General features: G+C 47.1%; 1 protein-coding gene across 6 annotated transcripts in view; it reads right to left on the reverse strand.

The window, feature by feature from the left end:
* Positions 1 to 977: 977 nt before the first annotated feature.
* Positions 978 to 17,483, reverse strand: part of LMO2 (LIM domain only 2) — a 33,121-nt gene continuing 16,615 nt past the window's right edge. For 3 of the 6 annotated variants that reach the window (XM_034932386.3, XM_063608390.1, XM_034932390.3), the window contains 3 exons: positions 11,750 to 11,987; positions 7,001 to 7,216; positions 978 to 1,972 (listed from right to left, as the gene is read on the reverse strand). In XM_034932386.3, the coding sequence (XP_034788277.3) occupies positions 1,753 to 1,972; positions 7,001 to 7,216; positions 11,750 to 11,987 (674 nt within the window). In that variant the 3' untranslated portion in view covers positions 978 to 1,752. Of the gene's footprint in view, positions 1,973 to 7,000; positions 7,217 to 9,539; positions 9,667 to 11,749; positions 11,988 to 12,111; positions 12,399 to 12,758; positions 12,978 to 17,483 lie in introns of those variants that run through there. The other 3 variants (XM_034932388.3, XM_055094270.2, XM_003830388.6) reach the window with 3 other exon arrangements.

Here is a 17,483-nt window from a genome sequence, read left to right on the forward strand (position 1 = left end):
CTTAGAACAAACATCCCCTCGCTGGTAATGCCTTTCCATCACCTGAGCTGGAATGCAATGTAACTGGATTTGTTTTAAATAGGCCACCTTAAGCAGTCAAATTTCCCAACTACTTGTAGCATTTTACAGACCAAGAGAGCCATCACTTCATTATTTCTCCTCTAGAAGAAAAAAAATCATTTGTCTCTCTGTCCTGGGATTTAAAAAAATTAAAAATAACAAAGATCACAAACCTTAGGAAGATTTAAAGGAATCTTATAGTTAACATGCAGCCTTAGCTGCATGTTTCCTGTGTCTTAATAACTGAACACATTTAGACTTCTTGCATTTCCGAGTACTCTAAGGAAATCATTGAAAAGCATATTCTTCTTCATCTAGGTTTGTCCTACGTCGGGACCCTCCTGGGCTAGCGCGCTTCAAGGTGATGGCCAGAAGGTGGCGCTCTGCATCAGTTCATGGGGGCGGCCTGACTCGGGGGAAGGCAAACACACAAACCAAGGTGCCTGCTTTAAATCCGCAAAGTAAAGGTCCTCTTAACCACTTGTCATAAAACACCCTGAGACACCCGTCTTGGAAAATCGAAGTGTCAAGCTCAGCATCTTTGCCACATTTCAAACTAGGTAATTACCTTCTCTCCCAAAGGGAATCTGCTTTATGTATTTGTGTCCTTTCTAGGTTACAAGTTTCCCAAAGGCAATGATCTTGCCTTCCACTCACTCCATACAATGCTGAAGTGAAATGCATATTTTACAATAACAATTTAATTATTCTACATTCCTCTGAGCTACATGATGACCTGTTACATAATTGCCAGTAATATAGAAATGTGCCTGCCTCATACAAACCCTTGCAATACACAGAAGTTTTTATTTGACCTAAGAGTAAATTGCTTATTTGCTTCTCCTTTAGAAAAGAAAAAGCAGAGCATTTCCCCGCCATCCCAAATTATAAGTCGTAATCAAATAAACAACACTGTATTTCAGTCTGTCATTTTTATTAAGCCTGCAGAGCTGTTTTTTTTTCTACACACGACAAATACTTTGATATAATCTAGGATAATAAAATAGTTGAACAACTTTTTAAGATTTATATTTGTATAGAAACAATCTGTGGAACTCCTCACCTCAAAATGAAGGTGTCTAAAAACAGTGATTCATCAGCATTGCTTTAAATAATTGTTTGGTTAAAAGTTGTGGTTTCCATTCTCAACCGAAATGTGTCTCCATGCAGTTTTCCTTGGGTCCAAAGCTTAAGGCCTTGGGAAGGGGGCCAAGAAAAAAAGAATGGCCACTCTCCTTTCTGTCCTTCCCTTGTGTGGAGGACAGTGATTGAAACAGGGGAGTTAAAAAGCCAGGAAGAAATCAATTGCACGTCTCTAGTTTGCAAGCGTCAAAGTCACAACAAGTCTGTACACAACAACTCTCTATCTGTAGATATGAAATTCCATCATGATAGCACAGCGCCCGCTTGCCCCTAAATGTTCCTTTCTTCTGCTAATCATGTCAGTTACTATGGATGGGCTGTGGCCGTAAGTTCTCCCTCAAGGGCTGGTCCTTCTGTCACCTTGAAGTGTTAGCCCCTGAATTATGCCACTTGGATGCTATGTCTTGATACCCAATAAAGGTCTACCATCCCCTAAGAAATCCCTTACCCCACCCTCAAACCCCCAAAGTGCCTAAGAGTGAAGACGAAGATGCCATGGAGACGGCGTCTTCAGTGAACACCTCCCCAAAAATGCCCGGGGACTCGGGCCTATATCATCCCATTGATCTTAGTCCACTCGTAGATGTCCTGTTCGCACACTATGTCAGAGTTGATGAGGAGGTATCTGTCACCTACACAGAAATGCTTCTGACAGGCGGCGCATTTGAAACATTCCAGGTGATACACTTTGTCTTTCACCCGCATTGTCATCTCATAGGCACGAATCCGCTTGTCACAGGATGCGCAGAGACCGTCTTGCCCAAAAAGCCTGGGGCAAAAGAAAGAAAAGCTAAGAAGACAGTGAAAGGGACAATCCTGGAAGACAGGGCTCGGGGATGAGCCCTAGAAAGGAGGCCGAACTTTCAGGATGTCAGGAAGCCAGGGAAGGTCGGCTCCAGAAGGAGGGCCGGCTAGTGCAGTCTTTACCAGCAGGCAGAGGGAACTCAGATGAAACTGGCATTTGGATCTGGCATAACTCCTCCCTTTTCTGAGCCCTCTCCCTGTCTGCAGCAACCGCTCATCATTCCCCTAGGCTGCCCCCTGGCTCCTCCTCTGTGGGCAAGGCTCTCAGCTGATGTGATCTATCATAAGGAGTTAGGCAAGTATTACCTGTCCCCTCCCAGGGGAACCCTCATTTCAGAAAAGCAGCTGGAGAGAGACCCTAGGGGCCCCTTTGAGAGGGTACTGACCAGGAATGCAATAAAACGGGCATTCTTCTGAGGCTCCCAAACTCTATCATGTCAACAGCCACTGATTCTACCCATAGGGAGAGCTGGCCTTGAATACCTCCATAAGCTGCAAAGCACATCTCCCCCTGATTATTCGCTGGGGCCCCAGCTGCTGGGAGACAGGGAGTTCCACAGAAAACAAGCGGTGCAGCTCATCGTGCCTCTGAGATATGGAGAACCAACAGCATCTCTCCACCATGAAGGGAAGATCTTAATTCATGGCCCTCGCTGCCCACTGGCATGAATCAAAAGGGAAACTTCTTTTCTGACATTTAAATCAAGACTCTCCCAAGCCTCAGTTGATCAGTCACTTATTTCAGGCAGTATTCAGTGTCAAGGTGGGAGACAGAACATGGCAGGGCTCAGTGCAGTGGTTCTCAAAGTGTTGGTCCTGGGACCAGCAACATCAGCACTGCCTGGGAACCTGACAGAAATACAAATTCTCAGGCTGGGCACAGTGGCTCACGCCTGTAATCCCAACACTTTGGGAGGCTGAGGCAGGCAAATCACTTGAGCTCACAAGTTCGAGACCACCCTGGGCAACATGGTGAAACTGTGTCTTTACAAAAAATACAAAAATTAGCCGGGTGCGGTGGTGCATGCCTCTAGTCTCAGCTATTAATACTTGGGAGGCTGAGGTGGGAGGATGGCTTTAGCCCGGGAGGTGGAGGTTGCAGTGAACCGAGATCATGCCACTGCACTCCAGCCTGGGCCACAGAGCCATACCTTGACTCAAAAGAAAAGCAAAAACTAAACAAACAAACAAAAAAACAAATTCTCAGCCCTCCTCCCTCCCTACGCAACTGAGACACCCTGGGGAGAAGGCCCAGCAGTCTGTGCATTAACGAACACTTCCGGGGGACTGGTTGCAGGCTGACATTTGAGAATCAACAGCAAAAGTGCAGTAACACAAGTACCGGAAGCAGAGAAGACCCAGCTTCAATGTCCTGGACCAGCCCTGAGTGACCCTGGAGAGACCTCTGATTCTCTGAGCCTCAGTGAAATGGCAGCCATCATAGGCTCCACCTCACTCAGCTGTTAAAACAACCAAACGAAGCATGTCAGGGCAGCCATGGTCAAGGGCTAAGCCAACGCTGGTTATGTTTTAACACATCTTGGGTGTATTCCCAGCTGTGCCAGTCTTGCTGCAGGAAGTAATTTTCACTCGTGGCTGAAAACATAGCATGTTAGCAGGTGGTTTCTACATAAAACCTTTAGGACAGTTTTAGGTGAATGCTTGCTCTTATTGGAAGTTCTGGTTGATTTCAGGATATCAGAGAATCAGTGGGTACATTCTGAGAGGTTGTAGGGGACGTAAGGGCAGTTGACACATTTTGCAGTATTTGGGCAAGATTAATGGAATTGACAAGAGGTGGTCTGTGAGTGGAGAGCTCATTGTTCCGGCCAGGGCCAGCTAATTTGCCTCTGAATCCTGCTTTCCATTTGAAGATCTCCTAGTGTTTTCAAAGCACCGCCTGGGAGCAAACTCATTACTGGGGGAGAACATTTTATCCCAACGTAGCAGATGGTGGAGCTGCAGGTAACCGCCACATTGGAGGTCACAGAGTGGAAAGACAGTTCTGGTTTCCTGACTGCTCTGTAAGTTAAGTTTGGGCCTGAGCAAGGATGAACGACTGAGAAAACAGTGTGCATGGAATGAATCCAACTGCCTGGGGTGTGCGATCCTTAAGGAAGGAGGGAGCTTATTAAAGGGAAGTCAGGGGGTAAATTACAATCCACATCAGGCAGCTATGAAGGGAAGGACAAAGGACGAATATGTGGGAGACAAGTTCAGGTCCCAGCATCACCTCTAACTTGCCAGGTGACCTGAGCAAATGGAGTCCCCTGTACAGGCTTCTGTGACTTAAGCCGTAAAGGGAACTGAAAAAGAAGGTCTCTGTAGCCCCTTCCAGCTCTGGGATTCGGAGATTCTAATATTAGTAAAAAATAAGCCAGGACTTGACACCTAACTTGAGCATTAACCTCTGGCACCAAGAATTGGTATCTTAGGCTGGATATCCCAGAAGCAGCCCCTGAGGCAAGGATTGATGTGCCAGTGATTTACGAATGAAGCATTCTCAGGAAAAACCTGGAAGGCAGCAGGGGAGGCTGGAGGGAAGGGGAGGAAGCCAAGACAAGTTGTATCCTCAGGCAAAGTCCCTCAGAGGGGAGGGACCCTGGAATATAAGTTATGCCTGGCTCCAGGCAAGGCTGCGGGGCTTGATACTCCCACCCTGTCTGTCACTGGTTAAGGTCCGTTGGGGGTCTAGTTGGGGCAGGCATACTTCTGGCTCTAACAGACTCAGGTGCTGGCTGTTAAAAGCAAAACCACTGCCATCACCGCCACCCCACCACTCCCAGCACACAAGAATTAGTGAAAAGGGATCCAAGGAGATCTGGCTCAGCACAGACATGAATAGCTGCTCTCGGGTTCCCAACAATACAACACAGCAGCAGAGTTGAGGTTCTGCACGGGGGTCTCATGAATATTTGAAGCTAAATGTCGGAAAAGAACTGTAACAGGCAACTCAGCCATTGGAAATCCTCACGGGGACAAGTTATCCTAGGGGTGAAGACGAACTCAAACACATTAGAGGGCCCGTTCAGTTACTCCTCCAACTTGCCTTGTTAAAAGATCCTGCCAGATATACTAAGAATGCCAGTAAACAAGACCTTGGCTAAAGGACCATCCCTGATGCAAAAGACAATTTTTCTCCTCTGTCAAGAGATGTCCCACCTTAAGCTCTCTGCTGCCCATTTTAATAACAATAATATAAATATTAAAGAATGGCTGGAAATGCCTGCACTAATGCAGAGTTAATTAACATGTTGCCTAGGAATGTGGCAGGGAGAAGAATTATTTCATGTCACCAAGACACAAGTTAATTAACATTGGGTTCTCCCAGACTGTTTTTTTTTTCCTCTCCTTTTTGAAAATGGAAAGGATTAACAAGCCCAGGCAGCACTGGTTTTATTCCTGAATGTTATATAAAATGGTAGAGATAGGGAGAAGCTGGGGCTCTTCTGACCTTACTCTATCTGCACTTCAGTTAATAAGATTCAAATGATTTGACAGGGATGGAGTCAAGGGTCCGATGGGAATCATTTACCCGTCTGCCTTCTCACTGACTTGGCAAACTGGGAGTGAGCAAAACCAGGTCTGTATTTATCCAAGTTCTATTTTCTGTGACTTAAAAAAAAGAAAACTGACCAAAATTATAAGCATGATCATTGCAAAATCCTACTTATTTTCTCGGAACCACCATATCCGCAAGGACTGCAAGGACTTTATCTGGGAATTCAACAAGGACAAAAAGCTTCTTCTAACAGTCTTTAGGTAAAGCGTCCTTCACTGTGAAACTGCCTGCAGTTTTTTTTGGTTTTGTTTTGTTTCTATAATGTAAAATGCTCTGAGGGCAGGTTTGGGAGGAAAAGCTGGCCCAGCAGCCAAGGGCGCTGAGGTCTCAACAAGCTTCCATGGGTTGGATGGTCCTGGTGTATCAGGGAAGCATGCTTCACAGACCCTCTGCTCCAGGAAAACGGAGAAATACTGACAGCTACACAGTTGAGCAGATCTGACAGTAGAGGGCACAGAGACAGTTACCTCCACAGCAGCTCATCGGAAACTAGAAACGCTAGTACATTCTAGGCAAAGGCATTCACACAGTGCTGGAAAATTCGGATGGCCAATAGGATGGCCCAGAGCACGGGAGATATCCTCAGCTCCTGTCTTACTTGGCGTTGTCGAGTTCCTATTTTACTCTTCCATTCTTCCATCCCTTTGCTCATTAGATTGGAAAATAATGATTATGTAAGAGCAGCTAACATCTATTTGATCCATACCAAGCCAAGTAGTTTATCTGCATTATTCCATCAAATCCTCCCCACATCCTTAGAGGTAGGTGCTATTATCATCCCCATTTTACAGATAAGGAAATCGAGGCTTAGGAAGGTTAAGTAACTTGCCCAAGGCCACCAGGCTGGGAAGCAATGGTATTGGGACTCAAACCTCCAACTGCCTGCAGGGCCTTTGCCTTTCTGTTCTTCGAAGACTGCCTTCCTGCTATGAGTCAATGCTTGGAGCTCCATATGCTTTCTATTTTTAAATTTCTCATCATATAATACTGGAGTCATACAAAAAAAATTTATAACATACATATATGTTCTGAAGCATTCAAATGAGGTCCTCAGAGCCCACCTCCAAACTTAGAAACACTCCCAGTCCCTCTGATCCTCCGTGTGTACTCCTCCTCAACCCCATCCCCTAGCTTCTCCCGCTCCCCAAGGGAACCACTTTTCTGAATTTTGGGTATACAATTCTCTTGCCTTTAAAGATATTAGTATTTTACCACATAGGAACGTAACCCTGAGAACACGCTTCTCAAACAGGAAGAAATGCCCTCTGCTTCTCAGCACAGGAGCTGAGACTCAGCCTCTGCAGTCTGACCTCTTTCTATAGGTGGTGTCCGAGCCTGGAGCAGGGTAAGGGGCAACACACACCGACTGCAGATGTCCATGGACCACCCAGCCTCCCTTCCGAGGGCCCAGTGGAGTGCTGGGGAGGGTACCTGAGATAGTCTCTCCGGCAGAGCTTCCGGCCCAGTTTGTAGTAGAGGCGCCGCCCCACCTCGCCCAGCCGGCAGCCACAGAGGTCGCAGCTCAGGCAGTCCTCGTGCCAGTACTGGTCGATGGCCTTCAGGAAGTAGCGGTCCCCGATGTTCTGCTGGCAGCCGCCACATGTCAGCAGGGATGGGGGGATCTGCAGCACCTCATCCACTGGTTCCCTGGAGAGAAGGCCAAGCATCAGGGACAGCCTCACCAGAGTGAGACCAGCACCGAGGGTCCGAGATCGTTTTGGGCCAGACAGGGCATCTCACCTGACTGCCTTTCAGTGACCTAAGGGAGAAGGGACAGGACAACACATCCCTTGGCCAGACTGTAGAGTCCCAACCAACCTTGGGTTAAGACGGGAAAGAGTCAGACCTTACTCCCTAGATCTCTAAGAAGTAAACACAGGGCACCAAGAGGCATCAAAGGCAACGGCAGGCGGCACTGTGCCCCTGCCCATGCCCAGCACTACCTGGGCACCTCTGGTCTTCTGCTTTTTCCCACTCTCCCCGCTGACTCTATCTTCACAGATCTCCCTCATTTTCCTCCTCCTATAACCTGGACACCCAAGGGCACTGCCTAACCTCAGAGGACGCACTCTGGACTAAAAGAGTCGCTCACCGCCAGGGCAGCAGATGACCCAGAGTGCTAAGAATCTGCAAATCCCCAGTGCCATCCTCCCTCCAGCCCTAACCAACTGCACAAAAGCAGAGGTGAGGAAGAAAGAAGAATGAGACCAAAAATTATTTTAGGTTGCTTTCTCTTTCCAAAATCAAAATTCCATCAGGATATAATAGGAATTCTCCTAATTTTACTTTTTTACAGAAATTCCATTTTCCATTCTTCCTAGTGAAGGAATACTTGGAGGAAAATCCCATATCGTAAGGCCATTGTTACACTTAAGAAGGACATCAAATAGGCCTTTCTTTCCTTACCTGAACATTTTTATAAGAGTAAAATTGATTTGGATAAAGTTGATTTGAGGAAGAAAATGAAGTGGGGGCAATGATTATTTCAAAGAGAGTGGAAGGCAATTAAACAGACACTGACATCTCAATCCAGCAATTGTTAATAGGCTGTGACACGTGTTCTTTCGTTAATACGCCATGCATAGCATCTCCTGTTCACTTTGCTTCACTGGAATCTGAATACATTTTTACATTTAAAAATAAATAACTTTGCTAAAAGAAAATAAAGGAGTGGAAGGAATTATTCTAGTGTCCCCCACATGGGACACAGCAAACACTTAATACTTGTTGATTTATAATAATTGGCAAGTGTTCTCTGGAACCTTACTTAAACACAAATCTATTTCTTAAAAATCTATTATGTTTCAAAAAACAGACCTTCTTCCAACTGTAAAATTTCCAAAGGGAGTTTCCTCCTGGGTACCCTGCAGGTATGAATCCATGTCTCCTATTTCTAACTGGTACTAACTTACCAGGTGACCTTGTGTCCTAATTCGTCTGTGCCCATAAAGCCCAGCAGCCATTATACTTGGGGACAGGAGGCTAGGTGGCTCAATGTCTATAACACTCTGACAACTTCAGGTGATCCCGTCATGTGAAGTATGAAGTGTTCCTTATGAATATTTAGGAGTGCTAAAGCCATGCCCACACTTTCTAGACACAGTGTAACAGCACTTCATGAGACTATCATCTTTGGAACAAGAAAATGGGAAGCTCAAGTTAGTTTATCTGGGGGAAAAAAATGGCCAGGTACAGTGGCTCATGCTTGGAATCCCAGCACTTTGGGAGGCCAAGGCAGGAGGATCACTTGAGCCCAGGAGTTTGAGGCCAGCCTGGGCAACATGGCAAAATCCTGTCTCTACAAAACATAAAAAATTGCCCAGGCTTGGTGGCATGAGCCAGTAGTCCCAGCTACCCAGGAGGCTGAGGTGGGAGGATCATCTGAGCCCAGGAAGTTGAGCCTGCAGTGAGTACTGCACTCTAGCCTAGACAACACAGTGAGACCCTAGCTCAAAAAAATTCAAAACTATAGTTTTTTGTTTGTTTGTTTGTTTTGAGACACAGTTTCACTCTTATTGCCCAGGCTGGAGTGCAATGGCACAATCTCGGCTCACTGCAACCTCCACCTCCTGGGTTCAAGTGATTCTCCCGCTTCAGCCTCCCGAATAGCTGGGATTACAGGTGTCCACCACCAGGCCCAGCTAATTTTTTTTATTTTAAGTAGAGACGAGGTTTCATTCACTGAAGCCTTGCTTTCTTTCCTTTGTTTCTACAGATTGTATACAAGGACTGCCATTTCCCCTTCTAATAACTAATACCCTAGCTTTTTCATGTGTATCAACTCAGAGTTGCATCTCTTCTCTTTCCACCGCCCATGGTCTTACTCTGGGCTTTCAAAACCACTCATGGAACCTCGACGCACATTGGATGTCCCGATGTTGATGCTGCCAAAGGACTGTGAAAGAAGAGAATTTGCCCTTAACTGGTGCAAAACTGCCTGGAATTCAAATGAACTGCTCTTGTTACTCACAGGGGAGGCAGTGGGGGCCACCAGTAGCACAGCAAGGGAATCTCTGTGTTCATGAATTCTGGCTGGCTTTCTGTCCAAATGTTTCATTTGCATATAGCTAGGCAAGTCTCCATCTGTAATTTGGAGATGCTGATTGTAATGACCCAAGCTGGATTTGAGGAAGTACACAATGAAGCATCTAGTAGGATACTGGACAACAGGAGGAATGTAAAGTAAAAGAGTTACGGTGATGGCCTGAGATGAGATGGAGAAGTAAAGTATAAGATATTGGCTCTGTCTTTCTGTACTTAATTAATGATAATATCACATTATACTTAATGGACAATCCAAGACAATGACTGAATTAGATTGATTCACCCTCAAATTAATATTTTATATTCTCCCAGACCCTTATCTTGAATATTACACCTGAGTATCATTTAAGCCTGGATTTCTGGGATAATCATAACAATTTCTAAGGGCATGGGGAGAATGTGCTGCAGCAATTTCTCAACTGGCTTGTCCCTCTTTGATCATAACCTGTCTTCGTTGGGCAAATAGTGAAGTGAAGGAAGGAGCTGGTGAGCCTCCAGCAGTAGATATCTGTTGTATTAGGAAGTTAGGATGTTTCAGTTTCTAACCTCAGTGAAAAAGCACAAACTTTGAAAGAAGCAAACTTCCTTCAGGGAAATGAAACCTTCAGATTAATCTTCTATTGAAAGGATTAGTGACTAAATTCTGCTGATCAAAAAGGCATGAGGCACCAATTCATCCAATTCACTCCCTTATTGTGTTACTATGATCTTGCCCAGTCTCTGAAACTCAGAGCTCAGTTTTAAGTTTATTTTAAAAAAGTGATCAAACCACCCTTTAAACCCATTGTTTGCATAAACATACTTTTAAAAAGGAATGTTATTTTTCTCCTGAGAATTTGTTGAAGGAAGTGGGGGTTTTTGCTATAACAAACCTAGCTCATTACAGAACTGGTGTCTTAACCTTCAAGACTGAATAGTGATGTTTATATTCTCATTGGATGGTGGTACTTCCTGTGTTTTATGAGAACATGCTGAGCTTTTATGCTGGTAACTGAGGGTAAAACCCAGGTAAATAAACACTATAGAAAGCCGAAATTGAAGGGTGTATGTGTGTGTGTGCGGTATTTCAAGCAGGAAAGCACAATTCTTTTAAAGCAGGAAAAGAAAAAACAAAACAAATGTCTCTTAAAAGCACAAATGGACAAGTCATTAACCAGCTCCTTTGGTCTTGTGTAACAAATCCCTTCAAAGGATTAGAGGGGGACTTCAAAGGAATAAAAATTCTCAAAACCAGACAGCTAATGACTCTTAAAAGGGCATTTGCGTTGACAGGAAAATGATATCTTAAACACCCCTTACTCCCCATGTTAACGCTAAAGAATGGGTGAGGGATAGAAAAACATTCCAAACCAGTACGCGGCTCAGAAAACAGATGCGGCCAATGCTCATTAGAGCTCTGGTTCCCTGACCCCAAACCCTTTTAAGACTCTGCTAAAAACTACGAGACTCTACTCCCCAGAATAATTCACCTATACACAAAATGGTGCATTAACTTTCGAGGTTCACATGTCCCCATCGGTGGACCCCGAGGAGGGGTACACCTACTCAGATTTACTCCGGATTTCGCTGCTCTAGAAATCCCTGGAGGCCCAGAGCCAGCTCCGAGGTGGACGGTCGGACCCCTCACCCGCCCGTTATCCGCAAGGCTGGCAGCGGCTCCACCTGCAGACCGGGAAGGCGGCCGTTGGGGACCCCGGAGGCCGCCACTTGGAATGTTCCCCTTTCCAAGACCAAATGGACAAAGAGAAAGGGCCGAGAAGGAGAGGGAAGAAGGGAGCAGAGTCAAGCCCAGAACGCTCTCCGGACTGCACCTGCGCGCCTCCAGGCTCTCCTCGTGCCTGCTCCCGTGCAAACTTTCTGGCCCGTGGTGGCTTTGGGGAGCGTCCCAGTAGCCTGGAGTGGCCCGCAGAGGCGCCGGGCCGACCCCTCTCCCTGCCGCCCGCCGCCCAGTCCCTCTCCCAGAGCCCCCGGAATCACCCGGGAGGAAGGGGGAGCCCAGCGCTCGGCACAGGGGACCAAGGGCACGCCGCGAGCGCGCACCTGGAGCCCCCTCGCGGGCCGCCCGGGTCCCCCCGACGCTTCGGGACGCGAGGCCGTGGACACCGGGGGTGGCAGGGGCAGGGGCGCCGCACTTACTCTGAAGGTTCCAGGCTCTTCCTTTCGATGGCCGAGGACATTGGGGAGGGAGGCGGGGTGCCGGGCGGCGGGGGCGCTCCCTTTGTGGCGCGGGGCTGGCCGGCTGCCGGGGCTCGGACCCCCTCGGGTGCTCGGGCGCCGCCGCCGCCGCCGTCGCCGTCGCTCCTGCGCCTCCGCTTGCTCCGGCGCTCCGGCGGCGAGCTCGCCCCTCCGCGCTCAAGGGCAGTCACCGCGCTCCCTTCAAACGCCAAAGAGAGAGAGCGAATCACCGGGCTGCGGGCGCGCCGCGGCCGAGGCGGGGGCCGGGGCGCGCAGCCTGGCTCCGGGCGGCTGCAGCTGCTGCTGCTGCTCAGGACTTTAACCTTCCATCCCGGTCCCGCCGCCGCCGCCGCCGCCGCCGCCCGGTCCCTCTCGCGCGCTGTCGCCGGCTCCGCGCCGCCCGCGGGGATGGTGCGCGCCCGCCCGGCCGCCCTGAGTCCCTCGCACCTTCGGCCCGGGTCGCGGCGCGCTGCTCGCCGCCGAGGGCAGAGAGGGGGCGGCGGCCTAGGGGCGGGGAGGGGACCGTGCGTCTCACTCCGGGCTTCCTCCTCTCTCGGGAAGGTCTATTTTCGCTCAGCTTCCCTCTGTCTCTGGTTTCATTTCCTTTTTCCTGATCACGATTCAAATACAATAGAAGGAAATCACATTTAAAGAGACAGCTGCCCGGTCCCCCCACCTCCCCTTTTTTCTTCCTTTTTTTTTTTTTTTTTTTTTTAAACGGGGCTCCTGGGGATTAGCAATACAAACAGCAGCATCAGGACTGACTTGGCTTCTTAAAGGGGCCAGTGTCGGGGACGGGGAGAGCCGCTCAGCGAACACCTCTCCTTGGAGAGGAGGCTGGGCAACCACTAAATCATTCTTCAGGGCTTCCCCTCTTCCGCCTTTCCCTTTTGGTTTAACTAAGGCAGAAAGTAACCCACGAACAGCTCGAGCAAGCAAGAAAAGACAAGAATGTGAAATAAGCACCTACAGAAATGCAAGTGTTCCCAGTGGATTTTGCGCCCGTCCCAGGTTCGAGGTCCCAGGTCCACGGACGCCGTGCACCGGGATGCCCCGGACAGCGCGGCTCTGCGGGCTGCGGGCTACGGGCTGCGGGCCCCAGGCTGCGGCCGCGCTCTGCAGAGGCGATGGTGGTGCGCGAGCCGGGACTGCACGGGCTGGGGACGCCTAGAGCAGAGCCAGGGCAGCTAATCCCAGAGGGAGGGTGGCTGGGAGGGACCACGCGGGGCCGGGGCTCCTCTCAGTCGGCTGGTGGCTGAATCCCCTCCCTCTGCACCTTTCAGAAAGCGGACTCCTGCGGTTAAACTGCCCCCCATGTAAAGTGCCAGTAGTATCCCGACCAGAGAAAGTGCTTTTTCAATGATCAAGAACAGGATCAGAGAGATTATTTTGCCCTGGGTCAGGCACAGAGAAAGAAGGCGGACTTGATTTGGGGGTTCAGGCTTCCCCCTCTCAGCCTCCTTCTAGAAAGAGGCAGGAACGCAGAGGGGAAGGGGGGGAGGCTAGTAGTCTGCCCTTCCGTGGAGAAAAACTTTGGCTCTCCTGGGCCTCAGAGTTCCTTGAAAATATCTGCGTTCAGAAACTGAAAGGCCTATTTGTGCGTGATGCCAGTCATTAAGGCTTGTAAAGAGGGAACGTACTTTCAGGATCCATGGTTTTATATGATCAGTCTGGATCATAGGCATACATTTCTGTTCCCATTTTAAGTATAACCACAGTTTACTACTGCCTGCATGCTCTTGTCATTTTCTGGTCCCTGTGTCCCAAGGCTTGGGTCCCTAATGGGTATAATCAAAAGCTGTGTGTGTGTGTGTGTGTGTGTGTGTGTGTGTGTGTGTGTGTCTCAAAGGAAGCCTTAAGAGCAAATTTTTGTCCTAGTGGAGACTTCAGTATACAAAAAGACTTTTTCGGCTGTGTTCGGTGGCTCATGCTTGTGATCCCAGCACTTTGGGAGGCCCAGGCTAGCCTGAGCAACACAGTGAGACCCCGTTTCTACAAAAAATAAAAAATAAAAATAATTAGCTGGGCGTGGTGGTGCTTGCCTGAAATCCTAGCTACTCGGGAGGCGGAGGTGGGAGGATTGCTTGAGCCCAGGAGGTTGAGGCTGCAGTGAGCCATGATCGCACCATTGCCCTCCAGTCTGGGGAACAGAGTGAGACCCTGTCTCAAAAAAAAAAGTTGGTTTTTTTTTTTCCGATAGACCCTTGTTTTTAATTTAAAAAAGAAAATACTTAGAATTTAGGCAAGCCTAAACTATGTGATAAATATGTAACCTACCACACTACTTTCATTTCTAACAGAAATGAAAATAAATATATAGGTTGTGATGAACAGTTTACCTACTTATAACCAGTCAGTGTGGTGGTTAAACGCTGGAATTTTGGAACCCAACTGCCTGGGTTTGATTTAGACTCTTACTTATCAGTTAGCATGTCCTAGGAAAATTATTTAATCTGAGGAGGCAGTATGCGGTAGTAGCTCTGGAGTCAGACTACCTGGATTCTAACCCATCCTTGACCAGCTGTGTCAACCGGGGCTCACAGCAGGAATTTAAACTCCCAGTATCCTGGCCGGGCTCGGTGGCCCACACCTGTAATCCCAGCACTTTGAGAGGCCGAGGCGGGTGGATCACTTGAGGTCAGGAGTTCATGACCAGCCTGCCCAACATGGTGAAACCCCATCTCTACTAAAAATACAAAAATTAGCCGGGTGTGGTGGCACATGCCTGTAACCTCAGCTACTCGGGAGGCTGAGGCAGGAGAATCACTTGAACCCGGGAGGCAGAGGTTGCAGTGAGCCGAGATCACGCCATTGCACTCCAGCCTGGGTGACAGAGTGAGACTCCGTCTCAAAACAAACAAACAAACAAACAAACTCCCAGTATCCTCATCTGTAAAATGGAGACGACAGAACCTATTGCCTAAGTTATTGTGGGGATTATATGAGTTAGTGCACAAAAGGGTGGCACATAGATTTGTAATGGCATGGCGGTAATAACAGATATGAGGTTGCTTGCATGAAAAGCAACTGGTATATAGTAAGCACTCATAAATGGCAGCTGCTATGTTATAGCAAAGGGCATCATTAAGATAATTTTAAAAGAGCTTGAAATTAAATTTAAAGGTGAAATGGGGGTTTAAAATAAGAATTGCCCACCCAAATTTGGAAACTATTTCCTGTTTTTTAAAAGCAGGAAACAGGATTCCTTCACCTCACCCCCTTCTTCTCCTAAATAAAACATGTAAGTGTTTTCCATTTTAACGTTCATTATCGTGGTGACTAAATGACCTGTTTGCATCTGCTTGGGTGTTTTTTGTTTGTTTGTTTGTTTTTTGAGATGGAGTCTCGCTCTGATACCCAGGCTGGAGTGCAATGGTGCGATCTCAGCTCACTGCAACCTCTGCCTCCTGGGTTCAAGCGATTTTCCCTGCCTCAGCCTCCCGAGTAGCTGGGATTACAGGCGCTCGCCACCACGCCTAGCTAATTTTTTGTATTTTTAGTAGAGACGGGGTTTCACCATGTTGGCCAGGCTGGTCTCGAACTCCTGACCTCAGGCGATCCACCTGCCTCGGCCTCCCACAGTGCTGGGATTGCAGGCATGAGCCTCCGCGCCTGGCCACATCTGCTTGTTTTTATTTAATCTGATAAATTATTTCTTTCCTTGTCACAGTTTTGCATGGGGCTCAAGTCACTTTTTAAATTAAATATATCCTTGGGTTCCAAGAGGTAACCTCAGAACAGCCAAAGTCAGGGCATAAAGTTTCTTTTTAATAATATGCTTCTACTTTGACCTGAGTGTGTAAAGAAAAAGAGATTACTGCATATGACTTTGGGTCAGTTTCTTATCTTTCACAACTCTTTGGGGAGAACTTCCTTAGAGAATGTGAATATTTGAAATGGTATCTTAAGATTTCAATTTCACACACAGTGGTTGTAAGAAATAACTGCCTACTGGTGGGATTTCATTCCTATTCAACGGGCAATTAAATCACTCAAATTTAAGTTTAACATTTAGAATCAAGTCTCAAAATGTGTTTTTATTATGAATAATTTTAAAGCAATCATGACCTTATTGTATCCTCCCTTAACAACTAGTACATGCCTTATGCAGAAGAGAGACTCAGGAACTATGAGGTGATTGAGACATGTAAAACGGTTCTTTTAAAAGTTGAGAAAATCTCTATTTGATCCCTGCCAGTGGGACTGAAATTTCATTCCTTTTCCCTTTCCCCCAATTCCTTGCAAATCTTAAATATCCTAAAATCTAGAAAATGTTCAAGTTTTCCTTCCTGAATAAGAATGCTAGAAGAAGAATGAATCAATCTACACGATGGCTCTGACCCCAGATGGATCATTTTTTTCCCCTGTGGGCATTTTCTATTATTTTTGCTTATTACATTTACAATTGTTTTCTAAGGGAACAGCAGTTTCAAGTACTAAGGTTACATTCCTTTGCTAAAATGGACTTCTGATAGAAATGAAAATGCAAATATAATTGAGAAGATCCCAACATTATGATAATTTACCTCTCTTTTTTTTTCAACCATTAGAAGCCAAGTTGCAACATATGCTTTGTCACTTGTGACATTCATATACAAATATATGACATTTTGTTTCTAAATGTGGCATTCAGGAACAAAAATAAAGATCTGTCTTAATAGGGTTTCGGCTCCCATGGAGAATTTTTTAAACTATTCGGTTGTCACAGGCATCTTGTGCTCAGACTCATTTCAGAACATTTCAGGGCCAGCTGACAGATAAGTTTTCACAGATGTTAGGCCTATTAATAACCTTAGTGATAAACAGATTCGGTTTTCTATATAGTAAAGAGCCCAAAATACATCTTTTAAAAAATCCATTTCAACCGAGCCTTAGGATGAGCATAGAAGCTCAGCTGTTTGCTAGCTGTGTGATCTGGGGGAATTCACTTCTCTGAACCTCAGTTTCTGTACCTATCAAATGGAGGATGGAGGCAATCATAATGTCACCAGGGCCAGAACTAGGATGAGGCCACTGGGGTGCCTGCTTGCCTCACAGGAGTTTTGAGAGGAGTCAATAGGATATGTATAAAAATACTTTTGCACAGTGATGCTGCACAGTAAATGGTCAGAAACGATAGCTGTTGGTATTACCCCATCTTTCAGAAGTAATCACCACTGTATCAGGAAGCAACAATCTCCCAGCCAATCAGGACATCCACCAAAGAGTGCTGAGACTGGGGTGCTGTAGAAAGAGCTGAAGTTCACCTAAGACCTCGGCAAGCCTCAGGCCAGAAATGCAGGGCTGTGCCCATTTTGGGGCCTGGGTAGGCTGCTGACAGCTTCTCTGCTTCTCTGCTACACTGCTACACTGACTGCTTCAGCCACATCCCTGATTTCATCTGATTTTCCCCTCCAACAACTTTCAAACCACCATTTATAATTTAAAAGAGAAGCCAAACAAAGCACTGAAGGAGCCGCCCCCAAATGTCACCATTCCTCAGTGAGTTCTTAGCAGTGTTAAGCTCATAGTGTGTCCTAGTGGAAGGGGCCTGAGAAGTGGGATTTTCTAGCTTGCTCCTTGGAGCAGTAGGAGTTTGAAAGCACCTCCCTAGTGGGTGTCACCCACCCCTGCTCCCACTGCAGCAGTTCTGCATTCATTGACCTTGGGCATGTTGCCCAACCTCTCTGCATTTGAGCTTCCACATCTGTAAAGT

This window comes from Pan paniscus, chromosome 9 (genome assembly GCF_029289425.2).
Source record: "Pan paniscus chromosome 9, NHGRI_mPanPan1-v2.0_pri, whole genome shotgun sequence".
NCBI lineage: Eukaryota > Metazoa > Chordata > Mammalia > Primates > Hominidae > Pan > Pan paniscus.